This window comes from Sinohyriopsis cumingii, chromosome 12 (genome assembly GCF_028554795.1).
Source record: "Sinohyriopsis cumingii isolate HCF-2022 chromosome 12, ASM2855479v2, whole genome shotgun sequence".
Classification (NCBI taxonomy): Eukaryota; Metazoa; Mollusca; class Bivalvia; order Unionida; family Unionidae; genus Sinohyriopsis; species Sinohyriopsis cumingii.
In genome coordinates, this window is record NC_142972.1 from 5,265,780 (window position 1) to 5,289,715 (window position 23,936).

General features: G+C 39.0%; 2 protein-coding genes across 3 annotated transcripts in view; one reads left to right on the forward strand and one right to left on the reverse strand.

The window, feature by feature from the left end:
* Positions 1-23,936, forward strand: part of LOC149785935 (uncharacterized) — a 117,123-nt gene that overhangs the window by 41,511 nt on the left and 51,676 nt on the right. The window lies entirely within an intron of this gene.
* LOC149785937 (uncharacterized) overlaps positions 1-23,936 on the reverse strand; it is a 39,074-nt gene that overhangs the window by 5,954 nt on the left and 9,184 nt on the right. The window contains exons 4-5 of the mRNA XM_089978067.1: positions 7,288-7,404; positions 4,478-4,603 (exon numbers count right to left, since the gene is read on the reverse strand). Of these exons, the coding sequence (XP_089834193.1) occupies positions 4,478-4,603; positions 7,288-7,404 (243 nt within the window). The remainder of the gene's footprint in view (positions 1-4,477; positions 4,604-7,287; positions 7,405-23,936) is intronic.

Sequence of the window (23,936 nt, forward strand, 5' to 3'; positions counted from 1 at the left end):
TACCTGAAAACTATTACAATTCTATCTCTGACAGTGTACTTTATGTGAACATGCAAGATTGATTTGCAAATATTTTGCATTTTGTCAAATAGAACACGAGAGACAGAGAGAGGTACCTTTACAGCCGTGAAGATTCCACGTAATGAGACAAACTATTAACATTGCATTAAATATTAAATTGTTCAACATTTTCAATGATTATCGTCAAAGACACCCTCTTCTCAGGTAATGAACAGGCACCGTGATAAGCTGTAACTATCGTCAACACTTTATAGTATATTACACCCGAACCAATTCTATAAATAAAAAACTACAGTATTATACAGACACTCTCTCGATCGTAGCCGAATCCCTTGCTATGTGGTATCCCAGCTCTTTTAATTGTTGTAGGGTGCGGACGTATAACGACATAACTTCATAAATTTTTTAATGGTGGTTGTACAAAGCGTTTTATCTTTGTAACAAAATCGTGGTACCTATTATCACATATGGCTAAGAAATTTGGGATATGAAAATTTAGGAAATACAGAAACAGATAAAATTCACTTTTACAAAAGCATTTTCAATGTTAAGACATTAATACAATTTTGTGAAGTCAATGTGAACTTGGCAAATTTCACTGAAATATAATTTACTACCAAAAACAACTGATAATCTGCTCGTGTTAATCAGAGTAATGCAATAGTTGGTCAAAACTCTCTCTGAGCTAGTAAATTTTGATTGTTGTATCTCTCACGACAACTCAAAATAAGCATTTTGACTTTTGACATTGACTTTGAGAGGGCATAATTGATACTAAATAACCTGATACTACTGTATATTTAGGGACACTGGAAAATCTCCGCAACTAGAAACTTTTATTAACATCGTCTGGAAAATCCACATTCGTAACATTAAAATATTTCTAGATTTAGTTATGACAAACGAAATAAGCGTTTGTATAAGCGTGTATGATGTTCCGATAACATATGCCTGAACATTGGTATTGTACTCGTTTGTAAAACCTAGCTATGCATGGAATTTCAAAGAATTAAAGAAAAAAAAAAAAGAAGTCTCATGGAGGGATCATTTGTTTGTTGTAAGGGAGACAAATGGGGGGCAGAACTACCGCAGCCGGGTAGGAAACAAAGAGAAGCTGTAATACGCAAATCTCTCGAAACATTACCGTGAAAGAGAGACACCCACAAAGTTCGTGCTTGCTACAGTTGTGACTGAAGATCCCAACGACAACGGAGGAGAGGCGGAAGTACTCCCTAGTTGTTCTTTGACAAGGAAAGAAACCTACGTCGACATTGTCCTTGACGAGACGTTAACGTCAGAGCAACATAAGGAAGTGGAGTCGTTACTCAAAGACTATTCAAGCGTCTTGACAGAAAGACCTGGGAAGACGGAGTTGGAGGAGTTCACCCTGAAGTTACTAGATGTGAAGCCAATGAAGTTTAAACCATATCCGCTACCCTATGCGAAATTATAAACTGTCCGAAATGAAATTCAAGCTACGATAGACTTGGGAGTTATAAATCTAATTGAGTCGGCTTATAGCTCTCTTGTTGTTGTGGTACAGAAGAAGATGGTACCCACTTGTGTTGCGTCGATTACAGGAAGTTGAACATGATCACAGAATTCCAGGCAGAACTGTTACCTGGTCCAGAGTCCATATTAGCCGGGCTGACCAACTCGAAGTATTTATTCGAAAATAGATCTGTCAAAGGGATACTGCAAGTTCCAATCCGAAATGAAGACAGAGCAAAACATGCCTTCGCAATTCCAGATGGGACCTACCAGTGGGTAGTGATGCCATTCGGGGTCCAGAATGCACCGAATGTCTTCACGCGTATGATGCAAAAATTACTCAAACCATTAAGGGGGACTGGAGTTTCAAACTTCATTGACGATTTACTTCTAGCGATAGCAGCCGTCTCTACACTCCATTTGAAACGACATTTTAAAAAAATCAATGCATCCTTTAAGATTCAGTGAAATACCTCAAACGTCCATGAAATGTCGTTCAGAAAATTACAAAGGTTGAACTAACCACAGAGAATGCTAGCGATATTCAAGTCACGTGAACGATTAATAAATTCCTGGATAAAAATACAAAATTGGAAACCAGCAAAGATTTGTTTTATCAAGCAATTTGCAATTACACCGATGACATGATTATAGATATATAAATGTATGTCAAACCAGTTTTAGCATTTCACATAAAAAAACGTATTATTGTAGGTTTAAGAGAAAGAGAGAGCGAGAGAACATACATACATACATACACACACACACACACACACACACACACATACATATTGACATTACAAAGTTCGACAACCTATTTGAATGCATGGGGAGAAATATTAGCAATATTAATTGATCAAGAGAAAGCTTTTGACAGATTAGATTAGATTAGACAACTACGTGGACGCAATCCTCGAAAAATAGGTTTTCGGAGAAATATTCTTAAGATTGACCAACATTCTTTAGACAAATATTTTTCCTGAAGTACATGTGATTTGTGTTTTTGATTTTTAACGTAGCTTTAACAATTTTTCGGTCATATCGCTACGATCTCAGCAATGTGGCAGTTTATAGTGATGTCTAGCACTAGGGCATCATGCCGCATACATGTAGCATGATGTCCCACCTAGTCACATTATCCTGACACCAGGCCGACCAGTCCTAACACTAACCTCTTAATGCTGAACGCCAAGCGAGGCAGCTGTTAGTACCATTTTTTTAAGTCTTTGGTATGACTCGGCCGGGGATCGAACCCACGACCTCCCGCATCCGAGGCGGACGCCCTGAAGTGCGTATAAATGCTGCAGAAACTAACGAATTCAAACTAGAAAGGCCAAATGAAGAGGGATGACCCCGCCCCCGTCAATGTTATTATAAGTAATAACAATTGAAGTTCCATGCTCCACAATTAGAAACAATGAAAATAAAAAAGGGACAAGAACACAACCTAATCTTAAAACTCTTCAACGCCAGGATGACTGCTCAAACTTTATAACCTAACAGAAGTCTTTTATGCACGCAGAACAGAGATTTCTTGACTCCAGGAAGACATCTGGATCACAAATTATCGACGATAACACAGAGATATTATTGATAGTAAACTGGCACCTAATCGCCCTGGACTCCTACCACATAAATGCATAAAGTTTTATCTCTAGACAAAATGCTAAAGGAGAGAACTAAAGAAATATATTGAGAAAATTTGAAACAAAGATACTTGTGCATTGAAGCCTGTAAACACAATTTAAAAAGTACATGTTGATCGATCTCTCTCTCTCTCTCTCTCTCTCTCTCTCTCTCTATATATATATATATATATATATATATATATATATATATATATATAAGAACGTCAATTATATTAAGTAAATAAAACTAAACAGTGTGGTGCTCAAATAATATAGAAAGGAATGTTATCGATTTCATATGGCATGGGAACTACATTATCTTTGTAAGGAATATCTTTATGGGAATTCGGAAGAGGGTGAGCTTAATATATCGAATTTAATACTACTCAAAATATCAACTATAATAAACAAAATTATAAATACGAAAGACAAACCCAAACGAGGCTTTATGTACGTGTTATTTTGGTTTTACTATGAAATTTAGAGTAGGGATATACAGAACAATAACTTATCAAAATTATTAGAATCAGCAAGAACGCATAAATATATAAGGGATATTATTTTTAAATATATGGATCAAAGAACTATATAGGGTGGGGAGGGGAAGAAGATGATAGCGAACATATATTATTATAAAACTGATATCACACAGAAATCAGTATTCAAAGTGCAATTTAGGAAGATACAAGTTAACCGTAAGCTTGTATGGAAAATGTGTGCGCAAAAGAGATTTACAAAGCAACAAAGTTTAATGTTAAAGTATTGTCATGGTGTATGGATAACGGATGAAGTTACATTCACGTCATAAGGGTCATACCAAACTGCCCTTTATTTATTAAAAAAAATGCATATTTACAAAAATGCATATGATGCTCAATGTACGGCTTAACAGCTACATAGAAACAACATCAAGAAAAATTATAAGAAATTAGGGACGTACTACGATTATCAATTTCTTTACATATATAGAATAACTAATACATGGGTATATACGATAGCGGTCCATTTCGGCATAATGAACACGATCAACAGTAGTCAAGCCACCATAGCTGCACCTGGAAGAAGTGTAATTAACATACAGATTATCTAAAAGAAAACGAACAATTTCTAAACACGACCTAATTACAAAAGGACCTTCGCCAGAGGGAACCTAAAAGATTATGTATATCATGAATGTAGGTACAAAGAAGAAGAACCACTGTGTCATTGTTTTTTTTCCAAAGCATTGGAAATACTCATATGGTCAAGTAAATCTAATCCATCTTGACAAACAATATCTCTGTATAAGAGTTCACATTACTTCAAATACATAAAATACATACAAAGTTGCATCTCACTTAGTCTAACGTTTGGCTCCATTGTCCTTGTTCGGGTTGGATCGGGAGGTAACGAATCAGGAGGATTAACGCTATGAAGTTTCCCATCCACGCAGGCATAGTCGTCGATGTAATACAAGATATTTGCTAAAATATAAAGAGGGGTGTTAATAAATTTATCATCCCAATCTTATCAGGACATGTTAATGAATATTGCATGTTCCCACGTTTAACTTTGTTATTCAAGACAACACTACTGACTACCCATCTAGGCCCAACACACCCCATAGGTCAATCAAACATTCTTAAACAATCTGCACATATGCCTCACTTCCCACTCACCCCCCCCCCCCACACACACACACACAGAGACACACACACACACACAAACACTCCAGGCGACACAGCCATCAATACTTTATATGTTTATATTCCAAAGTTTTGTCTTACAATAACAAAAACGTAGGAGGACTTGAGCAACAGTCGATACCCACCTAAACATGCACAATCTGGGGGTATCACACGGCCCGGCTTTTCATTTATATAGGTATATGTTCCGCCCACTAATTGATGCATTGCATTTGAGGAAAATTCTGCACCAATTAACTGACATGCGGATAATGCTCCACCCACTAATTGAAATCGTATCTGACTGACAAAATACATTCAAGAAAGCTGTGAAACTTCATGGAAACTACCGAGTTTCAAAGACTTTAAACTGTACATGTATGATCATATCTGTCTAGATTCCACACTCGGCTGGACAAATTCAGACCAAGTGTTAATCAATATATGAACGTCAATACCACGTTACACCCAGCTTTGATGATCCTGTTGGTCAGAGGTCTATATGACTGTTTGTTATGCAATAGCTAGTTGACATACATGTTCCTCACCCAACTAATAGATCCGATGCTAACTCGCTGTCCTTCTCAACGGGATGCGATTCAACGGTTAAGCTCGAGTGCAGAGACGAAAACTCTACTCCTTCAATTTTAAAATCATTCTGAAAGGCTCTCTAGTAGACGGAGAGAATTGCATTTATATTCTGGATCTTCATGGCTGAAAAATACTGACTGGTGCACGGTTTCCGTTTCACTTAAGGCATCATTTAGTTGACCATGCAAGGTATACAACTAATTAACCAATTTAATTGAAGAAATTGTATTTGACAATAATTGTGCAAACTTCGGCAGAAAATGCATACGGAGTAGAAAATTAACTAAAGGAAGTCCCCAATGCATAATAATCCTTGCCTCATTTCAAAGAAACCGTTTTATGTACTGGATCATATGTATGTATGTATGTATGTATGTATGTATGTATGAATGCATGCATCCATGCATGCATGCGTCCATGCATGCATGCATGCATGTATGTATGTATGTATGTATGTATGTAAGAAGATAAGAAACATTTTGAGATATGTAAAGGTACTTAAAATCAAGGATGAGACATCGATAATTGTTTAAACCAGTTGTAAATTTGCCTAATTCATTAATTAACACATTAAAAAGATTTACAAATGTAACATTACATAATATCTTTGATTTTTTTAAAAAGTCAAAACTACCTTTTTGTATCTGAACTTTGTTTTGGTTGTATCATGAAATATCTAATACGCTTCGACCTTGATAAAGGCATGTTTTTTTTAACACACTGTTTTTATTTATTATATAGGGTTGGAAAGGGAAATAATAATAATAATAATGTGCAATCTTGAAGAAACTGTATGATGATGTGGTACCATAGAAATTTCATATAATTGTTGAGGGAATGCAGTTAATATAAGGGGCCCCGAGTGGCTGAGTGATCTAAAGAGCTCACCGTTACGGATCACTACCATCTCACCTCTGTCTTTGTGAGTTCGTGTCTCGGATTCGGTCAATGTGGGTATGTGAGAAAGCTTGCCAGTAGCTTCTTGTGGGTTGGTGGTTCTTTCCGGGGTTTTCCCGGGTTCTTCCTCCACCATTAATATTGGCCGCCATGTATAGCCTATCGTGTGCTAAAAAATGGCGTTAAACCCTACTACAGCAACAACAAGAACAACAACAGTTTATATAACAAATTTTTACCATATCTTTTAAGGAATTTATATGTTTTACCTTTCTCATCAACTTTTTATGCATTTTACAGAATTGTAACATCTGTACGATTTGTATTTTATCTTCTTGTGATTCTTGTTGACATTTATTGGTAAGGGCTAAACTTATCAAAGTTTTTGTGCAATTCTTGAGCTTTACTTTTTCTTCGAACTTTACATTTAACTGCCACCATATATCCAACTGCTGGTCTGACGTCCCCAAAAGAAAAACGTTTTCGTATGCACGTACTTTCTTGGAATGAATATTATGGAATTTCAGTTGGATCTTTACGTGCCTGTACAATTTCATATTCGTTTGTCTTTAGAACGCGTTCAGTACCGATCTGCGTAAACCTAGATTTATCATCCGCCAATTTGATCAATGTTATTCAATTTTTATGATTGCAAGGACAAAGTATAAACCTCTATCTGTCGATGCATTTGTTTAGTGACAGATCAAATCTCGGGACGAGAAGACTTCCCAAGATTTAGATTTTTACTTCAAACTGAATCGTTAGAAAGTCACATTGATTTGCTTTCAAAATTGGTAAACACTTTTGTAAGTGTTAGGTAGCTGAAGTTGACATTTATAGTTATCACTTTCTTCAGTAGCAGATATTAAGTGGTCTTAAAAAGTTTTTGTAAACCCATTGACTCCATCTTGAAAATGCTATGAAATCAAGACTTTGTCATATGATGTTCGCAGTTATGGGGACAATATACTTATATACTTGCAGTTGCAACTTACAACAGCAGCCACGTTGTCTTTTGTGCTCATCAAGAACTGAAAATATTTCTTTCTTGCAACATATCTTATCCAGACCGTATGTTTCCAAAGATGCCGAATCCCCACACCACCGTAAACCTGGAGAAAAAACAAACAATTGAAATTAATGACATTTCCTCCTTAGGTCTGACCTCATTATCGAGTGGGGGAGAAGAATGAATTTGTATTCCGTACAAGTTTGGTGTTTACTATTTTTAGGGCCATGCTGCTCCTTTCTCTCTACTCCCACCCTGCTGTTGGTTTATGTTGGTTGCCCTTTTTTCTCGTATTATGTACAGTGTCGGAAAATAAATTGTTGAGTGTACTCGATTGTAAGTCTAGTCCAATGTCTGCAATGAGACATAATGCACCGGTAGGACTGGGTCTATTCAGCTTCTTAGGGGTAATCACTTCAACAAGGAACATAGATCCCATTATACCGGAGCATTATGTGATAGCAGGTCATCGTCTTCACTGCTTGCAGTTGCACACGAATTATCAGCGGTTACATACATCGAACTTCATTTCTACCAGGAGGGTGAGGGGAATATTCCAATAAAAAAAATCATTTATTTTCTTCATTCAAAACAACACACTTCTGCATTTCATTCTGGATTTTCATCACATATGTGTGGTGTGAAAGCACCATGATGAAGGCTTGAAATAATTAAGTATAAAACCAACATTTTTAATCTAAATGATAACAAATAGAAGATATTTAATACTTAGAAAACAAAGCAAACAACAGACATTATTGTTTTACTATGTATTCCGATATCGAACATGTACATACTGTGTCGGAAATTGTTGTACCTGAAAACTATTACAATTCTATCTCTGACAGTGTACTTTATGTGAACATGCAAGATTGATTTGCAAATATTTTGCATTTTGTCAAATAGAACACGAGAGACAGAGAGAGGTACCTTTACAGCCGTGAAGATTCCACGTAATGAGACAAACTATTAACATTGCATTAAATATTAAATTGTTCAACATTTTCAATGATTATCGTCAAAGACACCCTCTTCTCAGGTAATGGACAGGCACAGTGATAAGCTGTAACTATCGTCAACACTTTATAGTATATTACACCCGAACCAATTCTATAAATAAAAAACTACAGTATTATACAGACACTCTCTCGATCGTAGCCGAATCCCTTGCTATGTGCTATCCCAGCTCTTTTAATTGTTGTAGGGTGCGGACGTATAACGACATAACTTCATAAATTTTTTAATGGTGGTTGTACAAAGCGTTTTATCTTTGTAACAAAATCGTGGTACCTATTATCACATATGGCTAAGAAATTTGGGATATGAAAATTTAGGAAATACAGAAACAGATAAAATTCACTTTTACAAAAGCATTTTCAATGTTAAGACATTAATACAATTTTGTGAAGTCAATGTGAACTTGGCAAATTTCGCTGAAATATAATTTACTACCAAAAACAACTGATAATCTGCTCGTGTTAATCAGAGTAATGCAATAGTTGGTCAAAACTCTCTCTGAGCTAGTAAATTTTGATTGTTGTATCTCTCACGACAACTCAAAATAAGCATTTTGACTTTTGACATTGACTTTGAGAGGGCATAATTGATACTAAATAACCTGATACTACTGTATATTTAGGGACACTGGAAAATCTCCGCAACTAGAAACTTTTATTAACATCGTCTGGAAAATCCACATTCGTAACATTAAAATATTTCTAGATTTAGTTATTACAAACGAAATAAGCGTTTGTATAAGCGTGTATGATGTTCCGATAACATATGCCTAAACATTGGTATTGTACTAGTTTGTAAAACCTAGCTATGCATGGAATTTCAAAAAATTAGAAGAAAAAAAAAAAAATTAAGTCTCATGGAGGGATCATTTGTTTGTTGTAAGGGAGACAAATGGGGGGCAGAACTACCGCAGCCGGGTAGGAAACAAAGAGAAGCTGTAATACGTAAATCTCTCGAAACATTACCGTGAAAGAGAGACACCCACAAAGTTCGTGCTTGCTACAGTTGTGACTGAAGATCCCAACGACAACGGAGGAGAGGCGGAAGTACTCCCTAGTTGTTCTTTGACAAGGAAAGAAACCTACGTCGACATTGTCCTTGACGAGACGTTAACGTCAGAGCAACATAAGGAAGTGGAGTCGGTACTCAAAGACTATTCAAGCGTCTTGACAGAAAGACCTGGGAAGACGGAGTTGGAGGAGTTCACCCTGAAGTTACTAGATGTGAAGCCAATGAAGTTAAAACCATATCCGCTACCCTATGCGAAATTATAAACTGTCCGAAATGAAATTCAAGCTACGATAGACTTGGGAGTTATAAATCTAATTGAGTCGGCTTATAGCTCTCTTGTTGTTGTGGTACAGAAGAAGATGGTACCCACATGTGTTGCGTCGATTACAGGAAGTTGAACATGATCACAGAATTCCAGGCAGAACTGTTACCTGGTCCAGAGTCCATATTAGCCGGGCTGACCAACTCGAAGTATTTATTCGAAAATAGATCTGTCAAAGGGATACTGCAAGTTCCAATCCGAAATGAAGACAGAGCAAAACATGCCTTCGCAATTCCAGATGGGACCTACCAGTGGGTAGTGATGCCATTCGGGGTCCAGAATGCACCGAATGTCTTCACGCGTATGATGCAAAAATTACTCAAACCATTAAGGGGGACTGGAGTTTCAAACTTCATTGACGATTTACTTCTAGCGATAGCAGCCGTCTCTACACTCCATTTGAAACGACATTTTAAAAAAATCAATGCATCCTTTAAGATTCAGTGAAATACCTCAAACGTCCATGAAATGTCGTTCAGAAAATTACAAAGGTTGAACTAACCACAGAGAATGCTAGCGATATTCAAGTCACGTGAACGATTAATAAATTCCTGGATAAAAATACAAAATTGGAAACCAGCAAAGATTTGTTTTATCAAGCAATTTGCAATTACACCGATGACATGATTATAGATATATAAATGTATGTCAAACCAGTTTTAGCATTTCACATAAAAAAACGTATTATTGTAGGTTTAAGAGAAAGAGAGAGCGAGAGAACATACATACATACACACACACACACATACATATTGACATTACAAAGTTCGACAACCTATTTGAATGCATGGGGAGAAATATTAGCAATATTAATTGATCAAGAGAAAGCTTTTGACAGATTAGATTAGATTAGACAACTACGTGGACGCAATCCTCGAAAAATAGGTTTTCGGAGAAATATTCTTAAGATTGACCAACATTCTATAGACAAATATTTTTCCTGAAGTACATGTGATTTGTGTTTTTGATTTTTAACGTAGCTTTAACAATTTTTCGGTCATATCGCTACGATCTCAGCAATGTGGCAGTTTATAGTGATGTCTAGCACTAGGGCATCATGCCGCATACATGTAGCATGATGTCCCACCTAGTCACATTATCCTGACACCAGGCCGACCAGTCCTAACACTAACCTCTTAATGCTGAACGCCAAGCGAGGCAGCTGTTAGTACCATTTTTGTAAGTCTTTGGTATGACTCGGCCGGGGATCAAACCCACGACCTTCCGCATCCGAGGCGGACGCCCTGAAGTGCGTATAAATGCTGCAGAAACTAACGAATTCAAACTAGAAAGGCCAAATGAAGAGGGATGACCCCGCCCCCGTCAATGTTATTATAAGTAATAACAATTGAAGTTCCATGCTCCACGATTAGAAACAATGAAAATAAAAAAGGGACAAGAACACAACATAATCTTAAAACTCTTCAACGCCAGGATGACTGCTCAAACTTTATAACCTAACAGAAGTCTTTTATGCACGCAGAACAGAGATTTCTTGACTCCAGGAAGACATCTGGATCACAAATTATCGACGATAACACAGAGATATTATTGATAGTAAACTGGCACCTAATCGCCCTGGACTCCTACCACATAAATGCATAAAGTTTTATCTCTAGACAAAATGCTAAAGGAGAGAACTAAAGAAATATATTGAGAAAATTTGAAACAAAGATACTTGTGCATTGAAGCCTGTAAACACAATTTAAAAAGTACATGTTGATCTCTCTCTCTCTCTCTCTCTCTCTCTCTATATATATATATATATATATATATATATATATATATATATATATATATATATATATATATATATATATATATATATATATTAAGAACGTCAATTATATTAAGTAAATAAAACTAAACAGTGTGGTGCTCAAATAATATAGAAAGGATTGTTATCGATTTCATATGGCATGGGAACTACATTATCTTTGTAAGGAATATCTTTATGGGAATTCGGAAGAGGGTGAGCTTAATATATCGAATTTAATACTACTCAAAATATCAACTATAATAAACAAAATTATAAATACGAAAGACAAACCCAAACGAGGCTTTATGTACGTGTTATTTTGGTTTTACTATGAAATTTAGAGTAGGGATATACAGAACAATAACTTATCAAAATTATTAGAATCAGCAAGAACGCATAAATATATAAGGGATATTATTTTTAAATATATGGATCAAAGAACTATATAGGGTGGGAAGGGGAAGAAGATGATAGCGAACATATATTATTATAAAACTGATATCACACAGAAATCAGTATTCAAAGTGCAATTTAGAAAGATACAAGTTAACCGTAAGCTTGTATGGAAAATGTGTGCGCAAAAGAGATTTACAAAGCAACAAAGTTTAATGTTAAAGTATTGTCATGGTGTATGGATAACGGATGAAGTTACATTCACGTCATAAGGGTCATACCAAACTGCCCTTTATTTATTAAAAAAAATGCATATTTACAAAAATGCATATGATGCTCAATGTACGGCTTAACAGCTACATAGAAACAACATCAAGAAAAATTATAAGAAATTAGGGACGTACCACGATTATCAATTTCTTTACATATATAGAATAACTAATACATGGGTATATACGACAGCGGTCCATTTCGGCATAATGAACACGATCAACAGTAGTCAAGCCACCATAGCTGCACCTGGAAGAAGTGTAATTAACATACAGATTATCTAAAAGAAAACGAACAATTTCTAAACACGACCTAATTACAAAAGGACCTTCGCCAGAGGGAACCTAAAAGATTATGTATATCATGAATGTAGGTACAAAGAAGAAGAACCACTGTGAGCAGCAGAGGGGGCGAATCGGACATTTTGTCCAATCGTTATTTGGCTTAATTATTACTTTCTGCACTCAACGATCTAGTGTCGTCAGCGCCTGGTAAAAAAAAAACGACGACGTCGTTGGGGGATCGTCGCGTCGTCATTTGGTTTAATTAACACCTTCTGCGCGCCGATCCCCAGCGTCGTCAGCGTCCGGTAAGCACATCGACGACCGCGTCGATGTCATCGCCCCCTCTGCTGCTAAGTGGTTATTTACAATGATCTTACAAACAGAGTGATCACTAACTCCTCCTCTTGCAGATCAATTAGGTTATTTGACTGATCGGTAATTCTAAAATTAATTCTCGTTAAAAACCGATCATGGCATCGCATATAGACCGGATTAATCGGACTCTCAACGATTAAAAATCCCGGAGGGGCTGTTGGTGAAAATGAATAAAGGATATATCCCTGTTGAGCCTGATTTGATTGCTTGGTATCCACCTGGTAACTTCCTTCGATAGCATCACACACTAGATTAATCGCTATCACCGATGCAATATTTACGTTGTATGGAGCAATATGCCTACCACCATCTCCGTTATCGTGTCTGAGGATAGTTGATGGGGGGGTGTCCGCGGGTGGATTCTCAGGCCATCCTAGTATGGTTCTTATTGAACTGTTATAAATATCAACCATATACCCCGGTGTGCTTATTTCAATCGTCGACGATAACGTCGGTTCATGAACCGTAATAGCGATTTTTGATTCCTTTCCTGTGATCGATTTTATCCTGCGTTGAAATTCTTTATTGATTTGCTCTATTTGGTATGACCCAGTTGGTATTGTAACCTCCTCCCAGTCTGGGGTCCCATCGGGTTTATTTGTCCGTGCAAAAACCAGCGAGTTATTAGGTTGTTGTCCGTTAAATGCGTCCGCTCGGATATTAGGCCAACTGTGATATACTCGCAATTTTGCCAGTGCTATTTCCTTTACTGGAACCGGTGATGGAAAGTTTACACTGAATTCGGGTTTCGTTGATGTTATCGATATCATATTTGTTTGTACCGGAGTGGTGTTCTCCACGATCCGCTGAAGTAATTGAAACCCTTCGGGGTTCAGCGACATTATTATTATTCGTTGTCTTTAGTGTCTAATTTCAACAACCAGGTGGTTCCGGCTTCCAGTTGAAAATCCTCGATTTTTGACATCGCGGAGCTATACAACTGGACCATCGTGGAGAATTCAACATCGGATACGAACAAATTATCAATCGATAACGAGATCAACCCGGATAATTTCGAGTATGCGTCGGATACTATTTGATGTTTTACTGTATACTCGTTGAGTTTTTTCTGAAAACACGATGATATCTTCCTAGTGATTGCGTTGGCAATTCCAGCAACTGTTGTCATTGCGGAGACAGCGATTGGAACAGCGATCGGGGTTATCGTGGTCACCGTGGATAAAATAACACCGGCGCCAGCTACTATACCCGACACCGAGTACACGACCGCGTCGATGGCGGTTATTTTTCTGCGGTATTTTTTTATTTTTGCACGGTATTGTTCGGAAAGCGTTTTCAAGTTCGCGGAAAATTCTTTTGCGGTATCGAATCGATATTGATGTGACGTCGGTGATACCTCTGATTCAATTTCCTTGGTGGTCATTTTTATTTTAAAAGAGCTAGTGTTTTTAATTACTTAGATTCGCTACAAATTCCACATACCATGTAATGTTTGCCCTGGTTAAATTTCCATCAACGGCATAAATTGTAAACGGTTCAGTTGCGTCCTTGTCTATAATTGTTGATATTGTATTGTTAAACCCGGATGAACTCGACGATAATATATTAAACTGCATCATTGAAACCAGTGTCAGTCGATAAATGCCCTTAACAGTTGCGGTGATATTTACTGTATTCTGTGTAAGAGTCCAATCGAATGATCCATGCCGAATTGTGTATACTGTGTTGATGATGTTCTCATGAGGGGTTTTTATTTTTTCGAGTTGCTCTGCCATTCTCGGTAGTCTGTCTTTAATCGCTTCAACATCAGTTATAACTATTCCAACTCCCCGCCAACTCGCGTCTATATTATTCTTGTTCGCTGCAACATTAGTTTTGATTATTTCTATTTCCCGTGTATTCTCGGTCATACTTTTTTTGTTCGCTGCAACATCAAGTTTGATTGTTTCTATTTCATATGTATGCACGTCCATACCTTTTTTATTCGCTGCAACATCAGTTTTAATTAATCCTATTCCCCGCCAATACGCGTCTACATTTTTTTTGTTCGCTTCAACATCAGTTTTGATTGTTCCTATTTCCTGTGTATGCGCGTCCACACCCTTTTTGTTCGCTTCAATATCAGTTTTGATTGTTCCTATTTCCTGTGTATGTGCGCTCATATTATTTATGATCGTTGTAACATCAGTTTTGATTGTTTCTATTTTCCGTCCATGCGAGTCTACATTATTTATGATCGTTGCAACATTAGCGCCGATTATTCCTATTTCCCGTTCATGCACGTCTACACTCCTTTTGTTCGTTGCAACATCAGTTTTGATTGTTTCTATTCTCTGTCCATACGCAGTGATATCATTTATAGTTATTGTAATCTCATCCGGCTTGGTATTTTTTTTACCAAAGAATTTATCAAAGTTGTCATCGATCCTGTTAACATTTTTTCGCAACGGTGGTAAATTGGCCGACATCTCCATAAGATCCGAAATAGCATTTGTTATTATTATAAAATTCGGTTCGGTTGCCGTCGGGGGCCCCCGAAAAAAACTATCGACAATGTGTCGCACATCGTCGAAATGCGTTAGCGTCGACATGAACTGTTTTTCATGCAAGTTAAATTCACTACGTAAACCTTTTAACGAATTTGACATGGTTATATAATTGTCGCCAAGTGTACTTATTTTTCCATTTATCGTCAAGATGGATTCACCCGGTTTGAGTCGTCCGTCGCTGGTATACAGCGCGATAGTGTTCTCGGCGGCATCACGCTGTCGTATTAAAACGTCATTCAGTGACACATTACCGGATTTCAATTTACCCTGGCGGTCTTGAAATACAACTATTTCGCCCGGGTCAACACTTGTTAGATTCAACATATCAGCGATTTCATCCTCAATTAGTTTTTTTATGTCGGCGGCGGCCGTTTCCGTGGATTCTTTCAGCGCCGAAACCGGTCGCCCCCAGATATCAATCATTATTATTGTAAATGTTATTCTCTAAAATCCGTTGAGCTTCTACGACCCCACTAGTGTATTCGTTTACAACCATATGAGGTGGTTTTCGCGATGATGAAATCGCCGCAAGTACGTTCAATACCTCACGGCCACATATCGGTGGGTCGCTTAATCGCTGTGTTGGCAGCGTGGAATAAAAAACCCGGGCCGAACACGCCCGGGCTGAACACGCCCGGATATACCGCATGAACTCTTTCGGCGGGGCTAACCCGTATGAATCAAAATAGACGATCGCACGCGGATCAATCGCGTATGCAACCCAATGAGTTCCCGCTCCGGAGGACCCATCGAGGTTAATTATGCCGGTTTCAATATTCCTTGGTGCCGCCGGTAATTGATCCCTCATAAAAACACCTCTGAAGTTTTTTATCGCTAGCGCGTTTGCGGCGTCTATTAAATCAAAATTAGACATTGGAGTCATAGACTCAGGAGTCATTGACTCCCGAGTTAATAAACGGTTCCCGGTAGTCTTAGACCCTTTCCCGAGTACCATGAATACGGGGTTCCCGGTAGTCTTAGACCCTTTCCGGCCACGGGTCGTTTTTTTTTGTAGCCTTTCCCGGTTGCCTTCTTTAATGCCATTCCCGCCGCGGTACCAACGGCTCCTAACGCCGCCGCCTTAGCCACTGCTGGTGCGGCCGCGGCAATCAACGCTGGAATCGCGGCTAACAGCGGAAATATCCCACCTGTCTTTTCCATGTCTTTGATCGCTGCGGCCGAGAAATCTACCTGAACACCCTTTCTGTTCTTCATCGCATTATTGAAATGTTTTATTTGACGCGCCGTCAACGATATCTTATGATTACCACCTGCCATCTGTGACGGCTTCAGCGTTATTGTGGTTCCGCATTGTTTAGCCGACTTTGATCGTAATTTCTTGACTTGACCATCAGTCAACTCTACACTGACGACACTATACGACATTTTATTGTAAACGCGTTTTGTGCTTTCAATTACATGTTTTCCACTGGCGCATCAACGATTCTCATTCGTCCGCCAGCACCTTCTAGCAGCATTGATTTATCGCTGAGGATGACAGCAATAGCTCTATAATTAGCAATAACGCCGCGAGTTACATTAGCTCGGAAGTGTATATCAACGACGGACTGTCTTGTTAAATCAAGATGTTCCAGCGAAAAGTAATAGATCGGATATAGTTCTTTGAAATCATATTGTGATATTTGCAAACCAGTGTCGACGTTTTGATCACGACTCATATATGACAGCAACCGATGGTACACACGTGCGACATGGTTTTGACCGTAATTAAGTTGTATATCCTCGGATGGTTCCTGCTGGCCGTTTATTCTCAGCGAGACGTCAGTAACGCCTAATCGATCAAATATCATATGGCTGAATAATTGATTATCAACTCTCGTCATATCCTGCAACGCAACAAATATATGACGCGGAGCCGAAATGCCTTGTTGTGATGCCAGGTTCCATGTGAATATACCATTGATATTTGATTGCTTAGTATCTGTTGTTGTTGTTAGCCAACTTAGTAATGATTTTCCTCCCTGCTCCATGAAGGATAGCAATCGTGCCTCTGTGGTAATGGATGGAGTCATTACTGGCATCCACAATAATATTTTAGTTAAAACGACTTTACCAGGGTCATTATTTGGATTTGCAGGATCCGCTGGAATTCTCCAAATTGCATTTCTATCATCACCTTTTCGCACAAGCACCACGGTATGCTTTGCTCCGTAGATAACTTTTCGCACGTTCCTACAAAATCCAAATATATGATGCAGTGGAATCGCGCATGAGAAAGATCTACGCGCCCCTGTTAACATTGATATGCGTGTTGCAGCTCCGATGTTAAAATTAGGATCGCTGTTTATAATCATATTCTCAACATCAGCATCATTGTTATTAGCATTATTTCTTGGTCGTCTTACCACAAATTGCGAGTTTCCAGCAGTGTTTCTAGTATCCTTTGCAAACATCATAGATGGACCCGCTGATCTTGTATAATCGTCTGAATATCTTGCTAGCCCGATTATTGTTGTAGCAACATCAACATCGCGTTCTATAGACTCGATCTCTCGCCCGTCAATGAGATATTTTGCGCTCTCAAACAGCGCCATTACGCCGTTATTGACTAAGCCAACTTTGGTACCATCTGGATACGGTGCTGGTACAGCAGGAGTATCGGCCTCTGTTACAAGTTCTCCTTCGATTTCAATAAACGCTTCACACGGTAAAAAATATTTACTGGTATCATGGACTTGAAGTTCAATTCGCGATCGTATGTCGGGTTGTACTGCATGATAGGAATAAAATTGATAATTACGGACAGAATCATCCTTGTGCACTGGTGCGTCCATATCAAACGCCGGGTCAGCTGTTCGTTTAAACATTTTATTTAATAATAGCTGATGCATCTAAATCATCGTCGTGGTTTTAAACCACTTCCCGCTATTATGTTTGCGATGTCATCTTGATTATTGTTTACCAACGACGCTAGTTTTTCTTCCACGGCGTTATTTATCACTTTACTGACATTCGCAGGCATCACTGTCGTTGATGGCATCACCGGTGGTTTTTGCTTTTTTCTCCTCACCAACGACATTAGTTTGTCCCGCGCGGCTGAAAGCGCCTTTCCGGCAACGTCTCCAATAGCGCTGATTCCCTTATCACGAATAACATCAATAGCCTTCATTCCTAATTGTTTGGCTAACGGCGCTACTTTTGGAGCCATTCTTGTAAATAACCCCGCAATGGTGCTACCGAGACCATCTCCATAGTACGCGCGGTAAACAGGCAATCGCGAGTTTACCACGTAGACGAGTACTGGTTTATTGTGGTTGTAGTGTATGATCATCTTTATTATAAAAACACCGGTTTTCCAATTAATCATCCACGAGTTCGTCTATGAGCGTTCGATATGCATTAATGTCCATGATACCGCCTGCAAATAAACGCTTGCAAATATCAGCGGCCTCATTGATTATTTCCGGAGAGTTATTTCCGGCTCGTTTTCCTCCAATTAGTACCTCTAGCCGTGATATATCACTGAGAACACTACCAGGGCAGGTAACGCCGTAGGATTCTTTACCAACAGAGTATCCTTTTCCTTTTTTTGGTGTTATACTCTTAACTTCCTTGTGGAATTCATCGTAATCGGGATCACCACGATGTGGTAATGCATCTTTATGTTTACTCGCTAAATACACTATTCTTGCCCAGTCTTTTAACGACTTTATATTTTTCTCGTAACCGCTATTGATATGCTTCTTATCTCGTATGCTCTTAGCAAAATTGTTGGCAGCAAAATTAATTAATTCTTCCCTGTTGCTGAAGCCTCTAATTTGATCTATTGTGCTCTTCTTGAGTACAATACGGGGTATATTCCCCTCTTTTTCTTCCGGTATTTCTTCTTCCGGTATTTCTTCTTCCGGTATTTCTTCTTCTGGTTCTTTCGCAGTAGCACCTAGTTCTTCCTCGTCGGCCATTGTAACATAAGGTTCTTGTGGTTCGGTTATAGCGAGTGGTGGTGGCCTCCGTGTTGTAGCAGCCGCTATTTTCGCAGGGAGTGTTTCTAAAGACCTTTTTGTTTGTTTTGTCTCTGCCGCTATCTTTTCAAGCGCATCGAGGACGGGTACAGTTGCCGCCGTAACATCTTTGGTCGCTTTAGTTACCGGGGCAAAGAGTTGTTCGCTTCCAACAGTAAAATCGGTTTGTAGTTGCTGCCGCGTTTGAAGTTGTTCTCGGACCCTGTCCCGTAACGGTATGAACTTTTTAAGCGCCGCTAGCCGCTCTCTGGCTAGCCGAGTAGTGAGTGATTCACCTACCATTATTGCAATTGCGAAGCAATTTCTAATTTCTCGCCGGAGTTTTCGTCTATAATCCTTCTAATGTTTTTGATCTTACTAGAAATCTCCCGGCGTCGTTCATAAACACGTCCGAGTTTTTTTTGTATTATTTCAACGGCAGTGAATAGTCCAATGAATGCATTTGCGTCATTGTGGTACAAGTTTTCATTGATCGTATGTTGTAATCGTTTTATGAAAAAATACTCGCGGGCCAGGGTAAAACGCCCCCGTTTCGACTGTTCGTTAATAATCTCATAATCGGATAATATTTTTTCACTGTCGAGACCATCAGATAATTCAATTCCTTGATTTTTTAATTTTGAAATCTCGGCTAATATATTATTGATGTCTTCGATATTCATTATTCTTATAAAACATCTTGTTTTTAAATAAAAAGAAAAATGAAACCCCGTGTATCAATTCCGAAGGTGTTTAATAATTCGTTAGACGTGACCTCGTCAGCGCCATAGGCGCCGGTGACTTCATCACTCGCTGATTTCTGTTATATATGAAAATCGAATTCTATGTCCGGTCTTTTTTGAGATCGCTGAATTCTGTATTCCTTCTGCAACAAATCGTATTGAGGCGATATAAATGTCAAAATATTTTCCTGCCTCATTCATCGACTGAAATATTTTTTCCTCGTGAGTTGTTGTATCAAATGACTTTACGGGTTTTGCTTTCTTTGGGTATTTACCGGTTTGGCCTTTTTTGGTATTCTGACTTTGCGAGATAGCTTGCAAGTTTGTAAGAGAATTATCAGTCTTATTATTATTAATATGATCAATCACAAGCCCATTTTCGATTAATCCGTTGAATGCTTCAAATACAATCCTGTGAACATAATACTTCTTTTTTCCGGCACCAAACATCAAATACCCCTGATTACTTACGGTACCAACCGGCTTCTTCAGTCTACGATTTCTAACAATGCCGTCGCGAGATGCCTCGTAATTGACGACCAGGGGATGCGGCTGAAATTCTTGGTCCATTTGTATAATAATACTACTTGTCTAATTTATTATTTGGTTTAATTATGAATCTTTCAACGTAGTCTTGGGGGGTTTTAATGACGAAATCGGCGGTGGGGTCAATGACGGCGTTTTTAATTCGCTTGTCATAATAGCGTTTTAGTTCCCTGTATCGCTTTCCGCCACAATTAATACACAACTGCGATTTTCCTCTTACACCGACGTGACAAACCAAGCACGGGAGGGGGCCAAGAGAACCATTACGAACGCTTTGTAAATGATACCCGCAGAATTCACCTCTACATGATTTATTGCACGGGGTTGTCGACCCAATCATCAACCATTTGCAGTGATTCATTATACTATATTCTTTCATTTAAATACTTGTTTTAATTATATGGATGAGTTTGAGAGATTAGCAGTAATTAAACCCTGGAAAAATATTAAGTTCAATCTCGATAGAGTCCTCAAGGACACACCAAAAGCGTTAATAAACGATAAAACCCTGTTGAATAAAATACGCGATTGTATCAATGAATTCAAACGTGATGGTGCATCTCATAGTTGGTCAACATTTCGAATTGATGGTGTTGTTGATGCTACCATGAACGACAACCGCGCAGCAATGATAATATCACAACTTGACGGTAAAAGGTATTTCTTCAGAGTAAAATTCATTGTCCGGGTGGAATCAGGCGATTGGATCATACGTGATAAATTTGAACCAGTTTTCAGCGACAAGAAAACAGTCACTGTCAGCCGCGACTCCAAGCCGGGGTTGTTAACCGGAATTGACAGACCATACTATGAACGAGCGTATCCTGAAACAGCAGTTGTTTATGGAATATACCCGTTAAATAAGAAACCTGATATCGGAAAACTGAAACCGATGAAACAGTCAACGGGGATAAATTGTGTAGCAGAACGAATAATAGAGCATTTTACAAATGCATGTCGAGGAAACAAATTGACTGATTTACGACGTAGCAAAATTAACCAGTGGGAACTAACCGTAAAAGAGCGTGGAGCGACCATCAGCGACATAGCGAGATTAGAAACGTCGTTGAGATTTCCAATAACCGTTACAACGATAACCGGTGAAGTATTATACGAATCGAAGTATAAATCGAAGGGAACCCCAATCAAAATTATCGATCATAACGAACACGCATGGACGCCCGTGATCACAATATTTCCACGGGATAGAACAGTAAAGTATATACCCGAAGAATTTTTAGGAGAAGAATTCTCCAGGGATGGTTTTCTCGCGGAGAGGAAACTATTTGATGCTATTGCCTACTTGTGTAAAAACGACCCTGTATCAGTGTGGTTACTTCGCAGCGCTGAAAACGATGCGGATACCTTTGATCAGTTTGTAAGACCAAACGGCGAATTATATCGCACTGAAGCATTTCACAACAGGATGAAAAAAACCGCTATAGAATTTGAGGAGCATGATGAACAACTGTTAACAAATTGTTTTACGATTCCATCGGTTGTAGCTCATGTTGCAGCAAGGAAAAATGCGTGGAGACCAACGCGCAAGGAATTTCTGCCGGATGTACAATCCAGTTGTTTGGAATACTATCACGGTGGACTATGGAACACTGAATACAACCGCGACGCTATGATCTCGGTTGATATGGTTGCCTGTTATCCAGCGAGTTTTCTCGGGTATGGATCCGCCGCTGAGTATTTCAAACGATTTGGACACCCCAGACATGAAATGACTCGTGTTGCTATTAATGGACCACTGCCCGATTTTGATTTAACCGGATTCGCTCGCATAGTATCATTTGAATTCGCGGCAGGACTCCATCGCTGTTGCTATATTTGGATCGGTAGACACATGTCTGAAAAGAAGTGGCTGCCAATAGCGCTGCTACGGTATATGATTGATTGTAGCATGCTAGTTTCGTTGATTGTCAGTGACGCGATTATATCATACCGGGCACAGACTGAAGTCTGGTTACCAGAACCGGAGCGTCTAGATAGCATAATTGACGAGTCCAGAAAGCGCATTGATGCCGACGAGGAATATATCATCGAATGGTCCAGGAGGATATTCAACCAACGAAACAGAGAGGCAAAAGATCTCGGTAGAAGAATAATTGGTAAGTTCACACAAGGTGGAAAAAACTGCGATTACAAACGATATTGCTCACGGCTGATTATAGATGACGCAGAATATGATTTCGTAATCAAGGACGCAGTGGCGAAAAATAGATACGTGAACTGCAAAACAGCTTTCTTGTCCAATGGAACGAGGTTGGGTACAGTTGTTACCTACAGCGATGGAGACAGCCCGGCGTATCCACATTTGAGGGCGTCTATGCTGGGTTACGCCGCTATCAATTTATTCTCGATGATAAATAGATTTCCCGACACCGCGGTTAGAGTAGCCGTTGATTCATTTTATATTGACGTAAAGTACAAAGAAAAACGTAGCCGAGTTTACTAGTCCGGACGAGAGTTGGGGTACATGGAGAATTAAAAATGAAATACGACGCGATTATTCCCCGTCAGCAGATGTCACCGTTGAGAACGACTACTTACGCGGTGATAAATTGTCAGAATGGTTTAATGCACCATCGTGTTCTGATCCAATTTGTAGACACAAGACGGTTTATTTAAGCGGCTGTGGCGGGTCAGGAAAGACGACTCGGGCAATTGAATTATTTCGAACGCGGGCAAGTATAATCGTGCTTACACCGACCCACAGACTAGCGCGAGAAATAAAACAACGAAATGTTGACGCCGTTACTTATCACAGCTTTTTTCGATACAGCGGCGGTGAGTGGACTCCTGATCGAATGGGTGAAAAATTTATTCCCGACATTATCATCTGGGATGAGATATGTACTGTTTCGTTAGATACTTTACAAATGTTTCTTGAGTGGTTGCTGCGCGCGAATACAGCGGTAATCATGTGTGGGGACCATGGCCAACCACCACCATTTGTCGGCGAGGGTCCACATGATTGGTTAAGGGGTTTTGTGGACTATTATGAAGAAACCGATACTGATTACCGAGCACTTGATGAACAACTGCGCGGGGTTAAAAAACTAATCAGATTACAGCCGGATAAAATTCAATGTGAAATAATTCGCGAGGTGATTCCGGAAACGCCGTTGAATGAATTCTGGGAAACATGGAGACCAAACGATTTGATTGTAGCGAGTAGAAAGATAGTCAGAGACACACTTCAGCGGAAGTTGTTTACGTTGCATAAGGAAAAGTTTCCAACGCGTCCAGTGCCGTTATGTTATAGACCCGCGGACACACGGCGGCAGAACATTGAAGTTGAAATTCCAGCCCCGACAGCGTCGGGGACAAAAAAACAAATTCTCGTGCTGAATGATATCGTGCTCGTTGATATCGGTGTCGTCGAGGACGCGCTACGTGCTGATAAATCCCCGTGGACGCTAGGATACGCAACA